Source organism: Thalassophryne amazonica, chromosome 6 (assembly GCF_902500255.1).
Source record: "Thalassophryne amazonica chromosome 6, fThaAma1.1, whole genome shotgun sequence".
In the NCBI taxonomy this organism is placed as follows: domain Eukaryota; kingdom Metazoa; phylum Chordata; class Actinopteri; order Batrachoidiformes; family Batrachoididae; genus Thalassophryne; species Thalassophryne amazonica.
Genome location: NC_047108.1, coordinates 4,331,040 through 4,358,238, shown reverse-complemented (window position 1 = coordinate 4,358,238; position 27,199 = coordinate 4,331,040). Strand labels below are relative to the sequence as shown.

Sequence of the window (27,199 nt, the reverse complement as noted above, 5' to 3'; positions counted from 1 at the left end):
TAAACATTAAACAAATGTGTTCTTTGTCAAGTAGCTTGAGCTTAGTTTGAAATACGTAAATGTAATGAAAATTATAAATTTGCAAAATGTTGAAAACTGACTTCAACACTGAATGTTCCCCACTGATCCAGACATGTTTGTGTTAAAATACAGAATCATGCTTGCATTAAATTTACCAGCTTCATGAAATTAGTTCGTTCATCAGTGTGAATAAATTAGAAAAGTCTTCTGATTTTACCTTGTGATGGTTCGATGAGGAAACTCTGGAAACTGTCGGTAGCAATGTCTTCAATGGGAAGAAACAAGTGCTTAAATACCTTTTGTGAGCCCTCAGGTATTTGCTACATGGCTCGTCATGATCGCAGAATCTGATTGGAATAATTTACTTTTTAGCTCTGCCTTTGGCAAATACAGCAAAGCTGAGAACATCAGTCAAACAATATAAATGTTGATTTTAAGCACATCATCACATTGCAGCAACTAAAACTAAAATTTAGCATTTATGCATCATATTTAATCCAATATCTTTAACTGATTATTAAAGTTCTTGTTTCCTGCTAATCAGTTAATTTGATTATTCATTTGGTTACACATTAAAAATATGTCCATGTGTCCAAACTCATTCAGGGTTCATTCACACAATGACATGAAGGAGCTGATGCTGGATGATGTAGCAGATTCTTAAAAATCTCTGTTAAAACATCAGAGAAGGCTTCTTCCAGGGGTCCAAATTTTCTGTCTTCAGTGCAGGTTGTCGTAGCTCAGCGGAGGGTGACGTTGTACTTGTGGAGTCAATGTTTGGTGACGGTCCACTGGCTCACTATAGGATGAAGTTCAGCTTTCGTCCTCGGAGGGCGGGTGCATTGGTAGCACGTGCGATGGAGTAGTAGTGTAGTTTGGTGGACCTGATCAAGAACATTTGTGATGTTAGACGATGTAGCATCTATAGACTCAACGTAACTCTGCGACTGCATCACTTGCTACTGGTGCATTGTTGAGACAAATTCCTTCACATTTCTTCAGATTTCTCCATATTTGTCCAGGCCTGAAGGATGCAGAGGAGGTGGTGTGGCCAGTCAACCCTCTGGTGATGGCCAGCAGAGGCCAATGGAGCAGTAATGGTGAACTAGTGGTAGCAGAGCTCATCTCTTGCCTGTGTTTTAACATGAACATTGCAGATTTTCAGCAAGTTGCAACTTTTTCCGGGACTATAACGAGCATCAGCATTGCACAACTGACACTGACTTTGCTCCTGTGCCATTTGGTGGATGTCAGTGTTGGTCAACATTAACTTTTCACTGTCTATTGGCAAATGTTGGGCTAATCATCAGAGTGTGAATGCACCATGAGGACCATGTTCCATCATGTCATAAATAACAGGTCAAACAATAATTACAGTCAATAACTGTGATAAGTCATTTTCAACTTCCAGCTACTATCCAGGACATTTTCAAGCAAATGAAACGATTTGTCTTCTGTCAAAGATTCATGTGTTCAGTGGCTCATTTATTTGAAAGGTTTTGTAACTGCTGCCTAAGTGGCATCAACCATTTGGTTCTGTCATGATTCTCAGGAGAGCTGGGCACAGCAGGAGGCAGGAGGCACAATGCAGACTCACAAGCAGGTGGCAGGATATAAAGGCTTTATCAAAAATACTGGCAGAGGGTCTGGAACACAAAAAGACAGTCAGCGAGGTAAAGGTACAGGCAGCTGTAAAGCAATAAATACAGGCTGAGGTCAGAGCACGACAATCAAAGTTACAAGGGTAAGACAAAAGGCGAGGTCGAGAAAAACAGGCACGGTCAGCAACAAGGAACTATGGCTCGGAACAAAGAACTATGGTACTGGAACAGCAGCAAACAAGCAAGTGAAAAGAAAAGTAGCAGGGCTTAAATACACAGTGGATTAATTAGGATGTGATTTGAAGCAGATGTGGTGAGCAGGCAGGAGGAGGGCGTGGACTAACAAAGATGAGAGGCAGCTATGTGAGACAAGAGAGTGCTGTGACAGGTGGATGAGGAGATGACAAACAAAACAGGGTGTGGCCAACAGAGATGAGGATTTACTGGTGAAAGGCAAGAGAGTGCAGTGATCAAAGGGTGTGACTGTGAAACAAATGAGACTGGGCGTGAACACATGAGAAACAAGATGAGAAGAGACAGACAGGGGAGTGCAGTGACAACATGGACATGACTAAAAACTATCATCCAACAATACTACACTCGCAAGACAGAGAAGAACCACTCAAACCAAAGTCTGCATGGAATATCCACAAGAACAGATTAATCCTTGACAATAAATAGAACAGAAAGCAACAAGAAAATCAAAAGCTGAAACTACAATGGAACTGATATGTGGCGAGGTGTAAAACACAAAATATGTTGTTGTTGTCCATTCGACTGCTCCCATTTCGTGGTTGGGGTCGGATACAGCCAGATCCAGATTTGTAGTTGGCACAAGTTTTACGCCGGATACCCTTCCTGATGCAACTCCAGTTTTACCCTGGAGAAACACACACAGCCGCAGGTGTTCCAAAGAGGTCTCCCATCCAAGTACTAACCAGGTCCTGCACTGCCTTGCTTCTGAGATCTGATGAGCTCAGGCTGACACAGAGCAGATCAGCTGCGATATGTGGCGAGGTGTAAAACACAAAATATAACCAACAGCTGCAATGAACAACGTGACAAATAAAACCTGTGACAAAAAGCAATCATGATCAAAAATCAAAGACCGTGGATCAAAGTTTAAACTAAACAAGAATGGAACTCAACATGTGGCTGAAGGTGAAAGCGTTCAATGAATTAAATATTTGTTCCATTGAAAGAATTTAAAGACGCTATAAATTATAAATTGTTTTTTAAATTTTTTTGCTCTGCTGCTGTGTGCGCGATTTTCCACATGCTCGCACTCTGTTCATGTACGAGCGTGCACGACACTGTCACCGCTGTATCGTGCACGCATGTCCGACTGTGTGCCCCTCCAGACAGCAGGTGGAAGGTTTCGCGAATCTGTATTTCTTTTTTTCTTCCAGTTTGTGTCTTTCACCCAACGTCATGTTATGTGTGAAGGGGCCCGAACATTTTGACCCATGTTGTTTACATAGAAAAAGATTGGGTCCTAAAACTGAGGCTTGTGGCACACCATTTGTGACCTTTAGGTCGCTTGATGAAAGACCACTGCACACACTGCTTATAGCCTGAAAGATAGTTTGAAAACCAGCCAATGGTGTGGTCAGAGAAGCCCCTATCTGAGAGTCCATGACATAAAATGTCATGATCAATGGTGTCAAATGATTTGGACAGGTCTATGTAAAGAGCAGCACAGTAGTCTTTGGCATCCAGTGCTTTAACAGCATCATTTAAATCCTTAATGGTGACATTCACTGTGCTGTGCTGTTTCCCAGAGCCAGACTGAAAGGGACCAGCTTTTTAAGAACATTGGCTAAAAATGCAGAGTTTGAAATTGGTCAGTATTTGTTTAGTGCAGTGTGATCAGTGATCATCTCCTTTCAGTCAAGGGAGGACCAAAGCTGTTTTCCAATATTCCATATTTCCATATTATGTTGTATGGAAAGATTAAAACTGGTTCAGCTATAATATGTGCAGCCAGACATCATCATCGGGGCCTGCAGATTTATTAGGATCTAAAGCCTTCAAGGCTTTAAAAACTTTGACAGAAAAATGAGAATGTGAGAAGGTATGGCTATTTGAGGCATAACTGGAGGGAAAAGAAGTAGGTCATTTAGCATCAAAATCTATATCAAACATTTGCCCGATTGAGGAGTCAAATCCCACAAAACTTCCGAGAGTTCGCCGCTCTGCGAGATGTCATTAACATTGAAAACTGCATTGAGACGCTCTGATCAGGCTGCACTTTAACCGCCGCATACGGACAACAGCATGAACACTGCAGCATAAAACTCTTTGTATATTGTGCGAAAACTCTCATGAATATATTCTCTGGGCTTATAGACGTTGTTATTGTGTTTGTTTTATGTAAACATGCAAGAAACCCAGGTTGTTTTTCTGTTATTTTCAATGGAAATCTGCGTGAGCTGCGATCACTTCCTGTTCATGTCATTCAGGTATATAAGATTTGCCTTTATGAAGATCAGTCAATCAATCAATTTTTTTTTTATATAGCACCAAATCACAACAAACAGTTGCCCCAAGGCGCTTTATATTGTAAGGCAAGGCCATACAATAATTATGTAAAACCCCAACGGTCAAAACGACCCCCTGTGAGCAAGCACTTGGCTACAGTGGGAAGGAAAAACTCCCTTTTAACAGGAAGAAACCTCCAGCAGAACCAGGCTCAGGGAGGGGCAGTCTTCTGCTGGGACTGGTTGGGGCTGAGGGAGAGAACCAGGAAAAAGACATGCTGTGGAGGGGAGCAGAGATCGATCACTAATGATTAAATGCAGAGTGGTGCATACAGAGCAAAAGAGAAAGAAACAGTGCATCATGGGAACCCCCCAGCAGTCTACGTCTATAGCAGCATAACTAAGGGATGGTTCAGGGTCACCTGATCCAGCCCTAACTATAAGCTTTAGCAAAAAGGAAAGTTTTAAGCCTAATCTTAAAAGTAGAGAGGGTGTCTGTCTCCCTGATCTGAACTGGGAGCTGGTTCCACAGGAGAGGAGCCTGAAAGCTGAAGGCTCTGCCTCCCATTCTACTCTTACAAACCCTAGGAACTACAAGTAAGCCTGCAGTCTGAGAGCGAAGCGCTCTATTGGGGTGATATGGTACTACGAGGTCCCTAAGATAAGATGGGACCTGATTATTCAAAACCTTATAAGTAAGAAGAAGAATTTTAAATTCTATTCTAGAATTAACAGGAAGCCAATGAAGAGAGGCCAATATGGGTGAGATATGCTCTCTCCTTCTAGTCCCCGTTAGTACTCTAGCTGCAGCATTTTGAATTAACTGAAGGCTTTTTAGGGAACTTTTAGGACAACCTGATAATAATGAATTACAATAGTCCAGCCTAGAGGAAATAAATGCATGAATTAGTTTTTCAGCATCACTCTGAGACAAGACCTTTCTAATTTTAGAGATATTGCGTAAATGCAAAAAAGCAGTCCTACATATTTGTTTAATATGCGCTTTGAATGACATATCCTGATCAAAAATGACTCCAAGATTTCTCACAGTATTACTAGAGGTCAGGGTAATGCCATCCAGAGTAAGGATCTGGTTAGACACCATGTTTCTAAGATTTGTGGGGCCAAGTACAATAACTTCAGTTTTATCTGAGTTTAAAAGCAGGAAATTAGAGGTCATCCATGTCTTTATGTCTGTAAGACAATCCTGCAGTTTAGCTAATTGGTGTGTGTCCTCTGGCTTCATGGATAGATAAAGCTGGGTATCATCTGCGTAACAATGAAAATTTAAGCAATACCGTCTAATAATACTGCCTAAGGGAAGCATGTATAAAGTGAATAAAATTGGTCCTAGCACAGAACCTTGTGGAACTCCATAATTAACTTTAGTCTGTGAAGAAGATTCCCCATTTACATGAACAAATTGTAATGTATTAGACAAATATGATTCAAACCACCACAGCGCAGTGCCTTTAATACCTATGGCATGCTCTAATCTCTGTAATAAAATTTTATGGTCAACAGTATCAAAAGCAGCACTGAGGTCTAACAGAACAAGCACAGAGATGAGTCCACTGTCCGAGGCCATAAGAAGATCATTTGCAACCTTCACTAATGCTGTTTCTGTACTATGATGAATTCTAAAACCTGACTGAAACTCTTCAAATAGACCATTCCTCTGCAGATGATCAGTTAGCTGTTTTACAACTACCCTTTCAAGAATTTTTGAGAGAAAAGGAAGGTTGGAGATTGGCCTATAATTAGCTAAGATAGCTGGGTCAAGGCTATTTTTAAGTAATGGTTTAATTACTGCCACCTTAAAAGCCTGTGGTACATAGCCAACTAACAAAGATAGATTGATCATATTTAAGATCGAAGCATTAAATAATGGTAGGGCTTCCTTGAGCAGCCTGGTAGGAATGGGGTCTAATAAACATGTTGATGCTTTGGATGAAGTAACTAATGAAAATAACTCAGACAGGACAATCGGAGAGAAAGAGTCTAACCAAATACCGGCATCACTGGAAGCAGCCAAAGATAACGATACGTCTTTGGGATGGTTATGAGTAATTTTTTCTCTAATAGTTAAAATTTTGTTAGCAAAGAAAGTCATGAAGTCATTACTAGTTAAAGTTAGTGGAATACTCAGCTCAATAGAGCTCTGACTCTTTGTCAGCCTGGCTACAGTGCTGAAAAGAAACCTGGGGTTGTTCTTATTTTCTTCAATTAGTGATGAGTAGAAAGATGTCCTAGCTTTACGGAGGGCTTTTTATAGAGCAACAGACTCTTTTTCCAGGCTAAGTGAAGATCTTCTAAATTAGTGAGACGCCATTTCCTCTCCAACTTACGGGTTATCTGCTTTAAGCTACGAGTTTGTGAGTTATACCACAGAGTCAGGCACTTCTGATTTAAAGCTCTCTCTTTCAGAGGAGCTACAGCATCCAAAGTTGTCTTAAATGAGGATGTAAAACTATTGACGAGATACTCTATCTCACTTACAGAGTTTAGGTAGCTACTCTGCACTGTGTTGGTATATGGCATTAGAGAACATAAAGAAGGAATCATATCCTTAAACCTAGTTACAGCGCTTTCTGAAAGACTTCTACTATAATGAAACTTATTCCCCACTGCTGGGTAGTCCATCAGAGTAAATGTAAATGTTATTAAGAAATGATCAGACAGAAGGGAGTTTTCAGGGAATACTGTTAAGTCTTCTATTTCCATACCATAAGTCAGAACAAGATCTAAGATATGATTAAAGTGGTGGGTGGACTCATTTACATTTTGAGCAAAGCCAATAGAGTCTAATAATAGATTAAATGCAGTGTTGAGGCTGTCATTCTCAGCATCTGTGTGGATGTTAAAATCGCCCACTATAATTATCTTATCTGAGCTAAGCACTAAGTCAGACAAAAGGTCTGAAAATTCACAGAGAAACTCACAGTAATGACCAGGTGGATGATAGATAATAACAAATAAAACTGGTTTTTGGGACTTCCAATTTGGATGGACAAGACTAAGAGTCAAGCTTTCAAATGAATGAAAGCTCTGTCTGGGTTTTTGATTAATTAATAAGCTGGAATGGAAGATTGCTGCTAATCCTCCTCCTCGGCCCGTGCTACGAGCATTCTGACAGTTAGTGTGACTCGGGGGTGTTGACTCATTTAAACTAACATATTCATCCTGCTGTAACCAGGTTTCTGTAAGGCAGAATAAATCAATATGTTGATCAATTATTATATCATTTACCAACAGGGACTTAGAAGAGAGAGACCTAATGTTTAATAGACCACATTTAACTGTTTTAGTCTGTGGTGCAGTTGAAGGTGCTATATTATTTTTTCTTTTTGAATTTTTATGCTTAAATAGATTTTTGCTGGTGTGGGAGCAGGCACCGTCTCTACGGGGATGGGGTAATGAGGGGACGGCAGGGGGAGAGAAGCTGCAGAGAGGTGTGTAAGACTACAACTCTGCTTCCTGGTCCCAACCCTGGATAGTCACGGTTTGGAGGATTTAAGAAATTTGGCCAGATTTCTAGAAATGAGAGCTGCTCCATCCAAAGTGGGATGGATGCCGTCTCTCCTAACAAGACCAGGTTTTCCCCAGAAGCTTTGCCAATTATCTATGAAGCCCACCTCATTTTTTGGACACCACTCAGACAGCCAGCAATTCAAGGAGAACATGCGGCTAAACATGTCACTCCCGGTCCGATTGGGGAGGGGCCCAGGGAAAACTACAGAGTCCGACATTGTTTTTGCAAAGTTACACACCGATTCAATGTTAATTTTAGTGACCTCCGATTGGCGTAACCGGGTGTCGTTACTGCCGACGTGAATTACAATCTTACCAAATTTATGCCTAGCCTTAGCCAGCAGTTTCAAATTTCCTTCAATGTCGCCTGCTCTGGCCCCTGGAAGACAATTGACTATGGTTGCTGGTGTCGCTAACTTCACATTTCTCAAAACAGAGTCGCCAATAACCAGAGTTTGAGCCTCGGCGGGTGTGTCGTCGAGTGGGGAAAAACGGTTAGAAATGTGAACGGGTTGGCGGTGTACACGGGGCTTCTGTTTAGAACTACGCTTCCTCCTCACAGTCACCCAGTCGGCCTGCTTTCCTGGCTGCTCGGGATCTGCCAGAGGGGAACTAACGGCGGCTAAGCTACCTTGGTCCGCACCGACTACAGGGGCCTGGCTAGCTGTAGAATTTTCCACGGTGCGGAGCCGAGTCTCCAATTCGCCCAGCCTGGCCTCCAAAGCTATGAATAATCTACACTTATTACAAGTACCGTTACTGCTAAAGGAGGCCGAGGGATAACTAAACATTTCACACCCAGAGCAGAAAAGTGCGGGAGAGACAGGAGAAGCCGCCAGGAAGTGATACAATACCGCAGTGAGAGCCAACCACCAGTAGAGGCAAGCAAGATCCATGTAGACTAAACGTAGCAGACACGGATTATTTGGAATATTTGTTTTAGCAAGTTTTCAGGGTCTTACGCATGCAGTGTATTAATTACTAATTAATAACATGATGAAAAGCATTAAAAATTACATTTTGGTAGCATAATGTTCATTTGCATTTGTCTTTGTGTGGATTCTCTATGTTGTTTAGACTGCAGTAACTCTGGCGCGCAAAGGATTGTGGGATATCTCAATAGGGCGAATGGATCTGCTCCTTCAGATTTGTTTGAACAGCAATGGAGTTGACTATTAATTGTGGCGGCAGCTCCAAAGAGCCGGTGTTGCCAGAGAAGGATTTAATGGTTTTTCAAATCCTCTTAGGGTGATTTAAACAATTAGTGGTCTGAGATAAATAGAAGCAGTGCAACTATTTGTAGCTGTTAAAATTTTAGCCATTCAGCCACCGAACCAGACGTCCTTGCAGCTGCCCATAGCTGATTCCTCCTATGTAAGAGGTCAGTTCACTCAGAAGTGAACCAGGACAAATTACGACCCTGTACTCTGAACTGACGGAAAGGAGCATGTTTCTTTATAAAATAACTTAAACTATCATGAAACTAACTCCAAGCTAGGTTAACCTCAATCAATACAATATGATTCCAGTTAAAATGTAATAAATCCTAAAGAAAGGCCCGGTTACACAAATGCTTCAGATTTCTCTTTTTGACAACATGCGGTTTAAAACAGAGTATTTTAGCATCATTAACAGCACCAACCACACAGCGGTCAGTGAGATCATGAGCAAAAACTCAAGAACAAGATCAATAAGAGATGATTTATTTGGACATTTAGGATTAAGACAAGCAGGACTTATTCCGCCCTCCTGTGGGTTTACCACTTGCAGAGGGGGCCATGGGGGTCGAGTGCAGAGAGGATTGGGTGGTGGTTGAGGGCGGGTGGCCCGGCAGCCCAGTCCACGCTCACAGCCCCTGGCTGTTGGGACGTGGAATGTCACCTCGCTGGGGGGGAAGGAGCCTGAGCTTGTGCGGGAGGTTGAGAGTTACCAACTAGAGATAGTCGTGCTCACCTCCACGCACAGCACTCCGACTGGGGACTCCATTGTTCTCCTGTGGGATTACAACACCCACGTGGGCGGCGACAGTGAGAACTGGAGGGGGGTGATCGGGAAGCATGGCCTCCCCGATCTGAACCTGAGTGGTGTTCAGTTGTTGGACTTCTGTGCTAGTCACAGTTTGTCCATCACGAACACCATGTTCGAGCACAAGGGTGTCCATAAGTGTACTCGTGTGAACAGAGGGGCAGAGCTGTCGACCAACTCACCACCTGGTGGTGAGTTGGATCTGCTGGGAGGGGAGGAAGCTGGTCAGACCTGGCAGGCCCAAACGTATCGTGAGGGTCTGCTGGGAACGACTGGTGGAACCCTCTGTCAGCGAGGTCTTCAACTCCCACCTCCTGGAGAGCTTCTCCCAGATCCTGGGGGAGGTTGGAGACATGGAGTCCGAGTGGACCATGTTCTCCACCTCCATTGTCGATGCGGCCGCTCGTAGCTGTGGTCACAAGGTCTCTGGTGCCTGTCACGGTGGCAATCCCCGAACCTGGTGGTGGACGCCGGAAGTAAGGGATGCCGTCAAGCCGAAGAAGGAGTCCTACTTATCTTTGTTGATAGGTGGGGCCCTGGAGGTAGCTGACAGGTACCAGCAGGCCAAGCATGCCGCAGCCCGTGCGGTCACAGAGGCAAAAACGCAGGTCTGGGAGGAGTTCGGGGAGGCCATGGAGGAGGACTATCAGTCGGCCTCGAAGAGATTCTGGTAAACCGTCCGACGCCTCAGGAGGAGGAAGCAGCTCTCCACCAGCACTGTTTATGGTGCGGGTGGGGAGCTGTAGACCCTGACTGGGGATGTTGTCATGTGGTGGAAGGAATACTTTGAGGATCTCCTCAATCCCATCGTCACGTCTTCTGAAGAGGAAGCAGAGACTGGGGACTCAGAGGCGGACTCATCCATTACCCAGGCCGAAGTCACCAAGGTGGTAAGGCTCCTGGGGTGGATGAAATCCATTCTGAGTACCTTAAGTCTCTGGATGTTGTGGGACAGTCCTGGCTGACACGCCTCTGCAGCATCGCGTGGCGATCGGGGACAGTGCCTCTGGATTGGCAGACCGGGGTGGTGGTCCCTCTGTTTAAGAAGGGGGACCGGAGGGTGTGTTCCAACTATAGGGGGATCACACTCCTCAGCCTCCCTGGTAAGGTCTATTCCAGAGTACTGGAGGGGAGAATTCGACCGATGGTCGAACCTCAGATTCAGGAGGAGCAGTGTGGTTTTCGTCCTGGTCACGGCACACTGGACCAGCTCTACACGCTCCATCGGGTGCTTGAGGGTTCATGGGAGTTCACCCAACCAGTCCACATGTGTTTTGTGGATCTGGAGAAGGCGTTCGACCTTGTCCCTCGGGGCACCCTGTGGGGGGTGCTGTGGGAGTACGGGGTCTGGGGTCCTTTGCTAAGGGCTATCTGGTCCCTGTAAGACCGCAGCAGGAGCTTGGTTCGCATTGCCGGTAGTAAGTCAAGCCTGTTTCCAGTGGACGTTGGCCTCTGCCAGGGCTGCCCTTTGTCACCGGTTCTGTTCATTATTTTTATGGACAGAATTTCTAGGCACAGTCAGGGTGTAGAGGGAGTCTGGTTTGGGAACCACAGAATCTGCTGTTTGCGGATGATGTGGTTCTGTTGGCTTCGTCAAATCACGACCTTCAGCGTGCACTGGGGCGATTTGCAACCGAGTGTGAAGCATCCGGGATGAAAATCAGCACCTCCAAATCCAAGGCCATGGTTCTCGACCAGAAAAGGTTCTTTGCCCTCTTCAGGTCAGTGGAGTGTCCTTGCCTCAAGTGGAGGAGTTTAAGTATCTCTGGGTTTTGTTCACGAGTGAGGGACGGATGGAGCGTGAGATCGATAGATGGATTGGTGCTGCATCTGCAGTGATGAGGTCGCTGTATCGGACTGTCGTGGTGAAGAGAGAGCTGAGTAGGGGGGCAAAGCTCTCGATTTACCGATCGATCTATGTTCCAATCCTCACCTATGGTCATGAGATTTGGCTCTTGACCAAAAGAACAAGATCGCGAGTACAAGCGGCTGAGATGAGTTTCCTCCGCAGGGTGGCTGGGCGCGCTCCCTTAGAGATAGGGTGAGGAGCTCGGTCACTCAGGAGGATCTCGGAGTCGAGCCGCTGCTGAATTCAATATTCTGTCCATTTAAATACACTACACTGTTTTACTGTGTGGTTTTGAGACTTGGATGTCAACCAGTGACCTAAGGTGGCAACTTGATCTCGTTGGTACCAGGTCTCTTTGGGTACCACTGGAATGACTTTGTATCAGCAAACGTATACTTTGGGAGACTTAGATGAAGAATATCAGTTGCACTGTAAAACATGTTTCTCTGTGTGTGATCCAGCACACAGTTGTGTCATTGTTGAGGACAACAGTAGTTGTAAAACACGAAACGGACACACATTTTACCTGGCTGAGACAGAAAGATGGTTACTTTCAAAAGGTGGGGATGGACTGGTTGTCTGCTTGGGTGGCTGCCATCCAGGACTAATAACAGTTAAATAGTGTGGTGGATGTGTTACATGTGGTACACAGCACAGCACATTCTCCCAGACATGACTTCACCTGTGATCTTGGTGAATTTAATATCTTGTTTTTTGCATTTAGATTACGTGACTCAAAGGCTCGAGTTTTGCTGATCTGGTTTTCTTCAGAAGCTTCCAGTTGTGAATGTGTAAACAGCATATTTGGAAAAACAAATATTGTACTCAATGGAGTTTGCACTGAGAGGCAGACAGGAGCAAAAGGACAAACTGCAGCACTAACTATCAATCAATCAATCAATTTTTTTTTATATAGCGCCAAATCACAACAAACAGTTGCCCCAAGGCGCTTCATATTGTAAGGCAAAGCCATACAATAATTATGTAAAACCCCAACGGTCAAAACGACCCCCTGTGAGCAAGCACTTGGCTACAGTGGGAAGGAAAAACTCCCTTTTAACAGGAAGAAACCTCCAGCAGAACCAGGCTCAGGGAGGGGCAGTCTTCTGCTGGGACTGGTTGGGGCTGAGGGAGAGAACCAGGAAAAAGACATGCTGTGGAGGGGAGCAGAGATCGATCACTAATGATTAAATGCAGAGTGGTGCATACAGAGCAAAAAGAGAAAGAAACAGTGCATCATGGGAACCCCCCAGCAGTCTAAGTCTATAGCAGCATAACTAAGGGATGGTTCAGGGTCACCTGATCCAGCCCTAACTATAAGCTTTAGCAAAAAGGAAAGTTTTAAGCCTAATCTTAAAAGTAGAGAGGGTGTCTGTCTCCCTGATCTGAATTGGGAGCTGGTTCCACAGGAGAGGAGCCTGAAAGCTGAAGGCTCTGCCTCCCATTCTACTCTTACAAACCCTAGGAACTACAAGTAAGCCTGCAGTCTGAGAGCGAAGCGCTCTATTGGGGTGATATGGTACTACGAGGTCCCTAAGATAAGATGGGACCTGATTATTCAAAACCTTATAAGTAAGAAGAAGAATTTTAAATTCTATTCTAGAATTAACAGGAAGCCAATGAAGAGAGGCCAATATGGGTGAGATATGCTCTCTCCTTCTAGTCCCCGTCAGTACTCTAGCTGCAGCATTTTGAATTAACTGAAGGCTTTTTAGGGAACTTTTAGGACAACCTGATAATAATGAATTACAATAGTCCAGCCTAGAGGAAATAAATGCATGAATTAGTTTTTCAGCATCACTCTGAGACAAGACCTTTCTGATTTTAGAGATATTGCGTAAATGCAAAAAAGCAGTCCTACATATTTGTTTAATATGCGCTTTGAATGACATATCCTGATCAAAAATGACTCCAAGATTTCTCACAGTATTACTAGAGGTCAGGGTAATGCCATCCAGAGTAAGGATCTGGTTAGACACCATGTTTCTAAGATTTGTGGGGCCAAGTACAATAACTTCAGTTTTATCTGAGTTTAAAAGGGGTTGGCGGTGTACACGGGGCTTCTGTTTAGGGCTACGCTTCCTCCTCACAGTCACTCAGTCGGCCTGCTTTCCCGGCTGCTCGGGATCTGCCAGGGGGTAACTAACGGCGGCTAAGCTACCTTGGTCCGCACCGACTACAGGGGCCTGGCTAGCTGTAGAATTTTCCACGGTGCGGAGCCGAGTCTCCAATTCGCCCAGCCTGGCCTCCAAAGCTACGAATAAGCTACACTTATTACAAGTACCGTTACTGCTAAAGGAGGCCGAGGAATAACTAAACATTTCACACCCAGAGCAGAAAAGTGCGGGAGAGACAGGAGAAGCCGCCATGCTAAACCGGCTAAGAGCTAGTAGCTGCGCTAAGCTAGCGGATTCCTAAAAACACGCAAAGTGAATAATGTGTAAATAATTTAGAGGTGATTCAGCAGAAGGAGTGCTTTAGTTAAGGCACGTAAAGATTACACTGGGAAACAAATCGTAATCTAGATAACTAGATCAATCTAACTGCGCAGATTAAACAGCTAACAGATGCAGAAAAACACCGCTGTGCTCCGGAACAGGAAGTGATACCTGCTGATCAGGTCATGGTCTCGGGTGGTCCACCACACTATGAAACCATCCTGGGTACTGATAAAGTGACCACCAAGACAAACCAACTGATCTCAAATCCCTGAGAGTACCCATCTATCTGCTACACACAGGTGCTGTGCTGGTGACCCTCACATTTTCAGTTTTCAGGGATGGTCCTCATCCCTGATCATCCAACATGGCAGGTCTGAGACCATGTTCATGTCATGACTCCATAAGATCTTCTCAAGTGTCTCGTGATCTCAAAGGCCAAGGACCCAGACACATGATTTTCACTGTCAAGATAAGTCATTGTCTCTACAAGCTCAACACTTTACAGCACGCAAATACGCTTTTGGTGGCTGAGCCCAGGAAGTCATTGAAAGCCTTGATTTTAGTCTTGATCCAGAAAATTGCAGGTGCTGCAATAAAGGTATCCATTGATTCTGCAAAGATCACTGCATCATCCAAAGTCAAAAAGAGTAAACCTTATCAACAAAGGCAACAACACCAGTGGTTTCCATGACTACAGCCAGTACCCAGTCCATCTAAGCACTGAACAGTGTTAGAACTTGAACACATCCCTGAACTCCAGTTTTCACTGAGAAAAAAATCAGAGTTTGTGCTCTCACTCTGCACAGCACTAATAGCACCTGTGTATACGCTGGCTAGTTTGTCCAGCAGCTTTTTGGGGATCCCACAAATTCTCAGTTGACTGAATTAATCACTTGGCGAAAATCAACATAAGCTGCTTGTGTTCGATGAGTACTCAGCCTGACTAAAGGTCAGTCAGAATGTCCAACAACTTACTGGGAATCAAACATGTTCTAAAGATGCTCCACAGAGACACCCCCCCCACACACACACAAAATGCTTTGCAAAAATCAATATCGTCAACAAAAAGCATCTGACTCCAGCAGATACGTATTAGCTAGTGTTATATAGCAGCTGAGTGGATTCTTGTCATTTGATTGGTGCTTTGTATGTCACATGACATGGATTAATTCATCCTATTTGTGTTGCATTGCACTTAGAGTGCAGTTTGGTTCCATTTAGAGTACAAATTTGGTTCCATATGTTTGGTACCATTGCACTCTGCACACACACACGTGCACATCTGCACATGCATGCACATGCAGATGTGCTTGTACATGTGCGAGCATGCACATGCATGCATGCCCGTACATGCGTGTGTGCACACAGCACGCACACACAAAACAAATCCACTGCGCTGTCTGGAGGCTGTTAGAGGAAGAAAGAATGAAAATCTGGACTCATTTCTAATTTTTTTCTTTTACTTTTTTTTTTTTTTTTTTTGCTGCACTGAGGATGTGCACAGTCTTTTTTTTGGTCACACATGCACGCACAAGCGCCCACCCGGATGTGTGTGCGCGTGCGCACGGGGGGGGACAGCGACGCTACCGAGATGATGAATTGATTGAGCTAACTGATGCTGCTAATTCTTGTAACACACACACACAAAAAAATCCACTCTGCTGTAAGCCGTCTGGATGCATGAAGAGCTGTTCAGATGAAAAGCTGATGTGATTTTTGGCTGGACTGAGGAACTACACAAAGTCTTTTTTTTCCCCTTTTTTATGGAAGTCCGGAGTCATTGCACAGCATCACTGGACTACATGTCACAATTTGGACTTTAGCAGCAGTGGAACACCAAAATGTAGGTCCCTTTTCTGTTTACAAATTAATAAAATATAAAATGACAATGACCTTTAAGCCGTCCTGTGAGACCAACACCGAGGTGGTTTTGTCCCGCGTAATGAACGGCTCCGTGGCGTGTCCCTCCGCTTTTCTTTCCATGAAAAAAAACTCCTGTAACAGTGGAATGTGCCGATAAAGTGCTGATGTCCACGACTCCTGCCTTTTTGTGAAAGTCAGACGAGGTCCCGGATCAACAAAGCCTTCACATTGGAAATGATCTGGTTGTTTCAGCGGGGTCTGAGCATGTGGATCAGCGCTGGGAGCGCGGCGCGCTCTCAGCAGTTGTGGGCCGTCCTTAAAGCGGCAGTAACACTCCTTAATCTGTATAATCCCCATAAAATCGTCCCTGAAAGCCATATTAATTTTCGGAACGGTGTCCACCTGGAGGTCTCTCACAGTTTCTGGAAAAAAATTGATGCAGCAAAGCTCCAGATCGTTCAGACATTTATTCGCAATAAAAAAACGACGAGAGGGTGGACCAGTGCTCACACAAAGCCTGCTCACAGGCGAATGATGCAACCGACAGGCGTGAAAAAACTCACGCATGCGCACAAAGGTTCAAGCTTGGCTGATGCAATCACACGTGATTCAAATCCATATTGTTTTTGAAAAAAATAAAAAAGTCGGATACTTTTCTAACAGACCTCGTATAAAACAAATAATGAATGTTTTTACATTCTTTCAATGGAACAAATATTTAATTTGATAAAAGCTTTCACCTTCAGGCACATGTTGAATTCCATTCTTGTTTAGTTTAATCTTTGATCTATGGTCTTTGATTTTTGATCATGATTGCTTTTTGTCACAGGTTTTATTTGTCACGTTCATTGCAGCCGTTGGTTATATTTTGTGTTTTACACTTCGCCACATATCAGTTCCATTGTAGTTTCAGCTTTTGATTTTGTTGTTGCTTTCTGTTCTATTTATTGTCAAGGATTAATCTGTTCTTGTGGATATTCCATGCAGATTTTGGTTTGAGTGGTTCTTCTCTGTCTTGCGAGTGTAGTATTGTTGGATGATAGTGTTGTGTGGGCCGCCCAAAGAGGAGGTACTGCTGGCTCACCACCAGAGGGCGCCCTACCTGTTGTTGGGTTTCAGGCACCAGAGGGTGCAGTCGCCTCACAGGAGCACCAGGAGCACCTGCACTGACAGCTGTCAATCATCACCATTCATCATACCACACCCATAAAAGCCTGGAAGAGACACCATAACTCTGCCAAGTTATCAGCTTACCCGTCAGGTAAACCTACTCAGCCGCTTTGGCCCATTCGCACATTTATTGCTAGTGACCTTTGCAGTCGTAACCTCTGGTATACTTGTAGCTTGGAGCTGGGTTTGTGGAAGTTTGGAGGAGCTGGCGTTTCCACTCCTCACTTTCCTTATCTCAGAGTGTTACTGTTGGTACTGCACATTTTGAGTGTTCCTGTTTTCTGGGAGTGGTGGATTTTTCCCTCAGGAAGGAACTGTACTTTTTGCTGACTGTTTGCTGGGTGTTCACACACCCACCTTTAACCTGTGTCTGTTCCTGCCAGCAGTACTGGATCTGACAGCTGAAGCAGTGGCCACCTGGGGACTCAGGACTTGGCGGCTCCGGTGTATTGCAGGTCTCCGTTGGCGGTGGAACCTCGTGGGCCCGGCTCTTCACTGGATAGGCATCCCCTACCCTCGGGCCTTCCTATTGGCCGTTCATTTACGCCCCTTGTCGTGGGTCCTGTTGTGTGGGCCGCTGAAGAGGAGGTACTGCTGGCCCACCACCACCAGAGGGCGCCCTGCCTGGAGTGCGGGCTCCAGGCACCAGAGGGTGCTGCCGCCTTATGGGAGCAGCCTGGGTGACAGCTGTCACCCATCACCGGACACAGCTGTTCCACTCAGCACAGAGGTATATCAGGAGGACGGCGTCTCCACCTCAGTGCCGAGATATCGCCTTTAGACGAAGGTAACGTTCTCTGCATTTTCTGACTAAATAGCTAACAGATTTGTTAAACCTTTTCAGGACAGCTGAATTGCTTAGATAAGTACTCACCTGCCTGTCATACTGTAACTGGAGGTGGAGGCGGCTTCTCCCCTCTCCGTTGCTGGGTGCTGTCGCATCCACGCCTGTGTTGTTGCTCTCTCCCGCCAGCAGTACCGGATCCGACGAGCGGAGGCAGTGGCCACCTGGGACTTCGGGACTTGGCGGTTCCAGTATTTCCAGGGTTCGGTGGCAGAGGAGATCTGGGTGGTTTCGGTTTGACTGAGACGGACGTCTCCTACCTTCGAGCCTGCCCACACGACACCAGCGGATTCGACCCCAAATTGTGATTGTTGTATTCATTGTGCTCGTTTCACAATAGTAAACCTTGTTATTCACCTTCCTCCATTGTCCGTTCATTGCGCCCCCTGTTGTGGGTCCGTGTTCCTACACTTTCACAACAGGTCCGTGTACTTCACTTTTCCAACAGATAGTTTTTAGTCATGTCCATGTTGTCACTGCACTCCCCTGTCTGTCTCTTCTCATCTTGTTTCTCATGTGTACACGCCCAGTCTCATTTGTTTCACAGTCACACCCTTTGATCACTGCACTCTCTTGCCTTTCACCAGTAAATCCTCATCTCTGTTGGCCACACCCTGTTTTGTTTGTCATCTCCTCATCCACCTGTCACAGCACTCTCTTGTCTCACATAGCTGCCTCTCATCTTTGTTAGTCCACGCCCTCCTCCTGCCTGCTCACCACATCTGCTTCAAATCACATCCTAATTAATCCACTGTGTATTTAAGCCCTGCTACTTTTCTTTTCACTTGCTTGTTTGCTGCTGTTCCAGTACCATAGTTCTTTGTTCCGAGCCATAGTTCCTTGTTGCTGACCGTGCCTGTTTTTCTCGACCTCGCCTTTTGTCTTACCCTTGTAACTTTGATTGTCGTGCTCTGACCTCAGCCTGTATTTATTGCTTTACAGCTGCCTGTACCTTTACCTCGCTGACTGTCTTTTTGTGTTCCAGACCCTCTGCCAGTATTTTTGATAAAGCCTTTATATCCTGCCACCTGCTTGTGAGTCTGCATTGTGCCTCCTGCCTCCTGCTGTGCCCAGCTCTCCTGAGAATCATGACAGAACCAAATGGTTGATGCCACTTAGGCAGCAGTTACAAAACCTTTCAAATAAATGAGCCACTGAACACATGAATCTTTGACAGAAGACAAATCGTTTCATTTGCTTGAAAATGTCCTGGATAGTAGCTGGAAGTTGAAAATGACTTATCACAGTTATTGACTGTAATTATTGTTTGACCTGTTATTTATGACATGATGGAACATGGTCCTCATGGTGCATTCACACTCTGATGATTAGCCCAACATTTGCCAATAGACAGTGAAAAGTTAATGTTGACCAACACTGACATCCACCAAATGGCACAGGAGCAAAGTCAGTGTCAGTTGTGCAATGCTGATGCTCGTTATAGTCCCGGAAAAAGTTGCAACTTGCTGAAAATCTGCAATGTTCATGTTAAAACACAGGCAAGAGATGAGCTCTGCTACCACTAGTTCACCATTACTGCTCCATTGGCCTCTGCTGGCCATCACCAGAGGGTTGACTGGCCACACCACCTCCTCTGCATCCTTCAGGCCTGGACAAATATGGAGAAATCTGAAGAAATGTGAAGGAATATGTAGAACTTGTGTCGACAATGCACCAGTAGCAAGTGACGCAGTCGCAGAGTTACGTTGAGTCTACAGATGCTACATCATGTGACATCACAAATGTTGATGATCAGGTCCACCAAGCTACACTACTACTCCATCGCACGTGCTACCAATGCACCCGCCCTCCTCGGGCCAAAGTTGAACTACATCCTATAGTGAGCCAGTGGACCGTCACCAAACACTGACTCCACAAGTACAACATCACCCTCTGCTGAGCTACGACAACCTGCACTGAAGACAGAAAATTTGGACCCCTGGAAGAACCCTTCCAGAATCTGCTTCTTCATGTCTTCATGTCATTCTTCATGTCATTGTGTGAATGAACCCTGAATGAGTTTGGACTCATGAACATTTTTTAAATGTTTAACTAAATGGATAATCAAATTAACTGATTAGCAGGAAACAAGAACTTTAATAATCAGTTAAAGATATTGGATTAAATATTTTGCATAAATCTATATACATAAAGGGCTATGTCAGTCTGTCTGTCCGGGATAAACTCCCAAACTATAATATGTAGCCCTAAAAACTATATATGGGTGATTCTTTAACTACGGGCACTATTGGCCTTGTAAATGTAATTTCCACCACACCATTGCCTTACAATATAAAGCGCCTTGGGGCAACTGTTTGTTGTGATTTGGTGCTACATACATGTGCTCTGATGTCACTGTTTATCTCCATAGAAACTACCCAAACAATCTTTCATACAAACTGTTTAAAGGGACATTACAGTGCTGTGGTGGAAATTATGGAAATAGTGTGGGACAACTACATTTTGTTTAAAAAAATCACAACAGTTGTATGACATTGAATACCCCAATTATGTTTTGATTATTTTACTGATATTTTATTCAGAGATATTTTAAAACATTAGAAAAAACGTTTTTTACCATTCAATTTTATCATTGAAGATCAAAAGTCTGGGTGTGGGACAAGCACAAAACGGCAATATTTGAATATAATGATGTTGAAAAAAGGTGAAAAAGTCATCATAGACTACTAGAACAAATTTCTTAACACACTTTCATTGTAAAGATAACTATAAAAGTGTGAAATTTCCCCTTTTTTCTGTTTTTCATACAACATGATCAAAGGACATAATAAGTGCCCGTCGTCTAAGAATCACCCATATATTCTGAATCCTCATGACATGTGGAACAAACTGGTATGCATTTTTTTTTAAAGTTGAACAGAAAATTACCCCCAAAATAGCCATTTATGTAAGACCATACAGTGTTGTACTGTGCGATAAACTCCCAAACTATAATAAGTAGCCCTAAAAACTATATATATTCTGAATCATGACACGGGGAACAAACTGGTACGCATTTTTTTTTTAAAGTTGAACTGAAAATTACCCCCAAAATAGCCATTTATGTAAGACCATACAGTGTTGTACCATATGCTTTTCATGCTGCCACTTCTGTCTGTTTTTCTGTCTGTCTGGGATAAACTCCCAAACTGTAATATTTAGCCCTAAAAACTATATATATTCTGAATCCTCGTGGCATGGGGAACAAACTGGTACCATTTTTTACCCCCAAAATAGCCGGCTGTGGGAATGACCAGGCAGATTCAAAATTCCAGCTCTGTATATGTGTTGGCCTTCTCTGTTTATTTAATCCATTTCTGCAGCACACTCAGCACAGCCACAGCACACTCAGCAAAACAACAACATGGTTAGGCTGAGGCTGTGGGTATGACCAGGCAGATTCAAAATTCCAGCCCTGTATATGTGTTTGCCATCTCTCTTTATTTAATCCCTGCCTTCAGCTACTTTATGTTCTCAACTGTTAAGCACCTGACTGTATTGTACAACCCAGTTTGCCTTCTTGTCTGAATACTCGTACATTCATTTTATGTTTGTAAAATTGCAATGTAAAAACAGTGAAATACACCACTACCTCAATTTTGATTCATTGATATTTACATTTACTGTTACCTACCTTTTGTGTGTAATTTTGTTATAAATTTGATAGCAAAACAAAGTCTGCATGGACTTCAAATGTGTTTGTCTTTTAACCAAGTATTTCCACTTAGTTTGGGGAGTCCACCTCTTATAGTTCTGCTGGACAAACTTTAGCCCATTAACTATTATATTTGTAAGACATCATTACAAAAACAAATGTTGGGCAGTTGCTTTGATTAAAATGATTGGCATTTGGCTTATGTCTAAAACAGGTTAACCCAGGCAGCACTGCGTACCCCAGCTAGTGCTAAAATTGTAGTTTTAGTTGCTGCAATGTGATGATGTGCTGAAAACCAACATTCATATTGTTTGACTGATGTTCTCAGCTTTGCTGTATTTGCCAAAGGCAGAGCTAAAAACTAACTTATTCCAATCAGATTCTGCGATCATGACGAGCCATGTAGCAAATACCTGAGGGCTCACAAAAGGTATTTAAGCACTTGTTTCTTCCCATTGAAGACATTGCTACCGACAGTTTCCAGAGTTTCCTCATCGAACCATCACAAGGTAAAATCAGAAGCCTTTTCTAATTTATTCACACTGATGAACGAACTAATTTCATGAAGCTGGTAAATTTAATGCAAGCATGATTCTGTATTTTAACACAAACATGTCTGGATCAGTGGGGAACATTCAGTGTTGAAGTCAGTTTTCAGCTTTGTGCAAATTCATTTATCTTTTAAACAGTCTTCATTACATTTGTTTCAACCTAGTTGACAAAGAACACATTTGTTTAATGTTTAAATCTGGCAATGTATGTGATCTGGCTTCACATTTGTCTCAATGAGTCCCAGAAATGTTTTTGGACATGAATACAAACATTAGCTTTAAACCGTTTGATGCATTGACCATCTGAATTTATCTTTTTCACAGATGGCATCAGTTCTGCATTTCAGTGTGTTCCTCTTTCTGGTCTGTGCTTTAGGGATTGGAGCAAATGTGAGTATTATCTGCAGAAATACAGTATTTTAAAATAATAAAGCATTTTAAATGTACTGTGTTTTGTGTTTAATGAAATAAAATATAAAAAGGCTGTGTTTAAAAGTTCAGTGTGTAATTTTTATGTTTTTACTATTTGTGTGTTCACAGGTGAATGGCAAAGGTTGGTGCTTATTGGGGGTCCAGAGAGTGTTTTATTTTCAGAAAACTTAAATAGTGTTTGTCAGTGTTTTTATCCTGTGTGTCCCCAAATTCCCCAAATAATCCATCAATTTTCTGTATCTGCTAACTGCAATTCAGGCTCACAGGGGGGCTGGAGCCCATCCAAGCAGTTCCCTGAAACAATTTGAAAGAAAATTTTAATCAAGCAAATAATTTCTTAAATATTCATTAGTTTTTTACACACACACAAACACACACAGACACACACACACAAATTTTTGGTTTTTGTTTGAAATACAAAAACATTGCAAATTGGTTTTAAACTTGAAGTGAATATAAATCTCTGAACCACGACATAAAAAAATATCAAAGGCAAGAAAATGGATAGTATAAATGTGCATCCTAAAACTGAGATTTTATCTTTTGTTTTTGTTTTAAGAAAATCCTTCTCTGCGTCACTCCACCATGACACTGTGACTGCTGACACAACAGACAAGAGTTGCACGATGCACAGTTTCTCCAACCACAGCCACAGAACCCTCTAGAACTCTTCAGAGTTGTCATAGGTCACATTTTGAGAATTGCACACTCCAGCTAGTTTCACCATCCAGTTTTGTTTGTTTCTTAACTTTTGATGCAAATTCCATTGAAATGTTGACGCATCGTCTCCTGTCTCGTCTAAAGAAATTGTTGTAAAAGTGATGATTTAGTTGTGTTATACCAACACTATTGACACTTTAATTTATGTAGAGTTGTAGAGATTTGTTTTCACTGTGTTTAAAAGGAACCATTTCAACAAAAATTGAGAGAATTCTTTTTTAAATATTTGATGACAAAAAAGTCTTGGCGGCTGCCAAACTAGGTTGTAAGTTGAAGAGTGCAAATATATTAAAACTAGCAACTGATGTTTAAACAGTTCCAATCAACTCAATCAATCAACTTTTTTCTTGTATAGCGCCAAATCACAACAAACAGTTGCCCCAAGGCGCTCCACATTGCAAGGCAAGGCCATACAATAATTATGAAACACAGTCTACGTCTAAAGCAACATAACCAAGGGATGGTCCAGGGTCACCCGATCCAGCCCTAACTATAAGCCTTAGCAAAAAGGAAAGTTTTAAGCCTAATCTTAAAAGTAGAGAGGGTGTCTGTCTCCCTGATCTGAATTGGGAGCTGGTTCCACAGGAGAGGAGCCTGAAAGCTGAAGGCTCTGCCTCCCATTCTACTCTTACAAACCCTAGGAACTACAAGTAAGCCCGCAGTCTGAGAGCGAAGCGCTCTAATGGGGTAATATGGTACTACGAGGTCCCTAAGATAAGATGGGACCTGATTATTCAAAACCTTATAAGTAAGAAGAAGAATTTTAAATTCTGTTCTAGCATTAACAGGAAGCCAATGAAGGGAGGCCAACACGGGTGAGATATGCTCTCTCCTGCTAGTCCCCGTTAGTACTCTAGCTGCAGCATTCTGAACCAACTGAAGGCTTTTTAGGGAACTTTTAGGACAACCTGATAATAATGAATTACAATAGTCCAGCCTAGAGGAAATAAATGCATGAATTAGTTTTTCAGCATCACTCTGAGACAAGACCTTTCTGATTTTAGAGATATTGCGTAAATGCAAAAAGGCAGTCCTACAAGACTAAAACTAACACGCCTTTCCCCAACATCACTGTTTTGTAGCTTCCAGTTCCTGTCCTAGTGGTTGGACTCGTCAAGGCTCTCGCTGTTTCACGTTCCATCGTGGTAGTATGGACTGGGCTACTGCAGAGGTATGTGATTTTAACAATCACACACTGTTCTGCAGAAAAAAGAATAAAGTTGATCATTCTTCTTTCAAATACATTTGGTTTCATTTATTCATTATTTATTTTTTCTCATTACGGTACTCTTCCTTATCTAAAGCATTGATAACTGATCAGAAAATTATAGTGTCACTATCTTGTGAATGCTTATTATAGAACCATTTAAAATTGATTTTAAAATTGAAGATCCAAATAAAGCACAAAGATCCAAATATAGCAGCATAAAAGAATGGAGCAATCGACTTAAAAATAACCATGTGGGAAAAAAAAAAAACAGAAGAACTGGAAAGATACAATTTACCAATATATATAAGATATATATATTTTTGGTAAATCTGACCTTCATTCATTTAAAGAAAACCATTGCTGTCTTTTCACTGTGTGCTCTTAGCTTACTTGCGTTCGTAAAGGTGGGAACCTGGCCTCCATTCACAACCAACGCGAGCAAAACTTCATCACGCAGCTGATTCGCAAACTGAGCGGTGAAAACACAAAAACCTGGATTGGAGGCTACGACGCAGTCAAGGTGAGAAAAACATCACATGCAGCTGTTTCCTGTCTTTTTTTTTTTTTTATAAATAACAGAATAAACAATGAGAACTCTTCAAGTAACTTCAGAGTCACGATATGACTCATTTCAATAAATCTGAGGTTTCCGACATGAACACTGCTCAAGGTGTTATTATAAATAACAAGGTAAATGTAATACACTCTCGTGGATTTTCATTAATTTAGTGTGTTTTGAGTTTTAGGAGGGGTTGTGGCTTTGGTCTGATGGGTCCACGTTTAACTACAAAGGTTGGAAAAAAGGCCAGCCTGACAAACATGTCCCACCTGAACACTGCGCAGAGACCAACTTCAAAGGTAAAAAAAAATAAGAAAATCTTATCCTGTCATTTTTCTTATTCTTTGTTTTGACAAGCAATTTCGAAACATGAAAACCACCTTGATTTTATTACAGGTGACAAAAGAGTCACAGAGATTAGTTGCTGCTTAATTCAGTCTGACTTTTTCTCATGAAAACAATCTACTTTTCCCACTTTTGTCTAAAACACATTTTACATTGGCGTATTCGTAGAGCTGCTCATTGCAGCGTTGTTTCATTCAAATACAAAAATAAATACAAAATACATGCATACTCAGCCTTTTTCAGTGTTAGTTTCATACTTGCAGTTGTGTGTGTTCGTGTTTTAATGTGTGCACACAGTCGCGTGTACCATGCCGCTATTAAACCATTTTCAGTGCTATTTTCTGCCTCTGTGGAAGTGCGCTCTGTTCTCTACTGCACGGTGTGGTGCGGCTCAAAAACAGTCATTTAACATTATTATTTTTTTTTGTTTTATGCAGCGAGTGCGCGTTTATTTTAGAGTCACAGCTCTTTTCAGCTTTGATCAGACTGATCGATCAGGGCGTTTGATGAGCGCACTGACATGCAGCGAGTGCGCGTTTATTTTAAAGAGTCACAGCTCTGATTAGGGTTAGGGTTAGGGTTAGGGAAGTGGCGCACAGTATTGTGCTGAAGCGTGGGTGGGCTCACAATAGCGGACAGTAGCACGGTGCTGCATGTACTCGCGTGAAGGCTCCATGCTGTGCTGTACGCCGAAGAAAATTAAACATGTTTAATTTCTTCCATCCTACGCGCGTAGCGCTCAACATACTGCTGCGTATTGAGAAAAAAACTCCTCGTGAAGTGGGCGGAGAGCTGCTCATTACAGCGTAGACGATACGCTGTAATGAGCAGCTCTACGAATACGCCACTGTGACAGGGGCTTTATACACATTTTCCTGATTCTCAAGTGGTAAGTCTTTTTTCCCACAGTGGGTTTGTTGTTTTGTTTTACTTTTGTTTTCATGGTTCAGATATGCAGATATGTGTTTCAGGCTGCATGTGTGAACAGTGTGTGAAAATGCCTGAAGCCCTGATTTCAGTTTCTTGGATATGCTAATCTGGAAGGCCACCATTTGAAACGGGGCCCAAACCTTGTTAAACCATAGAGGGTTTGGGGGGATTTCAGATGAACTGGGACATTCCATCATTGTGTCGATGTTGTGTTTTAATCACTGGGATTTTCAAGGTTAATTTGTTTCTGATGTGATCTTTGACATACTTTTGTCATCCTTTACATTTCTATGAAACCTGAAGTGCATCATGACATCAGACCTGGAGCTCAGTCACATTTGTGGTTTATTCTGATTTTCCATGATCCATGAAAGTGAGAATGGAGTTTGATATGAACTAAATAAGCAGAAGTCACAGATCTCACATATGAAAGTGAACTAAATCTGATTTGAAAACTTTCTGATGTCGTGTTTTCACATCACAGAAAATGATCAAATCAGTGTCCTGTGCATATAAAATAATCTGTTTCAGATCAGCTCAGCTGCACATATGTTCATAGTGCTTCTTTTTGTCTTTTTCCTGATAGGAGCCTTCTGGAATAATGCTTCCTGTAAAGTGAAGAGGTCTTTCCTTTGTGTCAAAAATCTGTGATTCTGATCAGGACGTGTTGATGATGTCAGGCCTCGATGACATCATCAACAGCTTTACTGAGAGTTTAAATCCACTTTCTGTTCAGTCAGTAAACTCTTACATGCATGTGCTTATGGATTCTGAATAAAACGTCACCAAATGATGTGACATTTGGGAAACAATCTCTTGTCATTGTGCTTTTCGTGTGTGTATTTAACATATCAATGAGATATGATAAGATAATACTTCATTGTCAGATCAGAGATCCGAAATTTGTCTTACATATTCAGTCGCTCCGTTACAACACAATACATAAACAACAATAATACATTGAAAGTCAAG

The 27,199-nt window shown here is 42.8% G+C and overlaps 2 protein-coding genes across 2 annotated transcripts in view; one reads left to right on the top strand and one right to left on the bottom strand.

The window, feature by feature from the left end:
* The window catches only part of LOC117511775 (galactose-specific lectin nattectin-like), a 29,463-nt gene extending 7,480 nt beyond the window's left edge, over positions 1 to 21,983 (bottom strand). Inside the window, exons 1-2 of the mRNA XM_034171673.1 lie at positions 21,943 to 21,983; positions 239 to 268 (exon numbers count right to left, since the gene is read on the bottom strand). Of these exons, the coding sequence (XP_034027564.1) occupies positions 239 to 268; positions 21,943 to 21,975 (63 nt within the window). The 5' untranslated portion in view covers positions 21,976 to 21,983. The remainder of the gene's footprint in view (positions 1 to 238; positions 269 to 21,942) is intronic.
* On the top strand, positions 245 to 27,005 carry LOC117511777 (galactose-specific lectin nattectin-like). Its single transcript, XM_034171676.1, has 7 exons — positions 245 to 285; positions 21,960 to 21,989; positions 22,356 to 22,425; positions 24,266 to 24,354; positions 24,779 to 24,913; positions 25,140 to 25,251; positions 26,814 to 27,005. Exons 1-7 carry the CDS (start codon positions 253 to 255, stop codon positions 26,876 to 26,878), a joined length of 534 nt encoding a protein of 177 aa, XP_034027567.1. The 5' UTR covers positions 245 to 252; the 3' UTR covers positions 26,879 to 27,005.
* Positions 27,006 to 27,199: the final 194 nt, after the last annotated feature.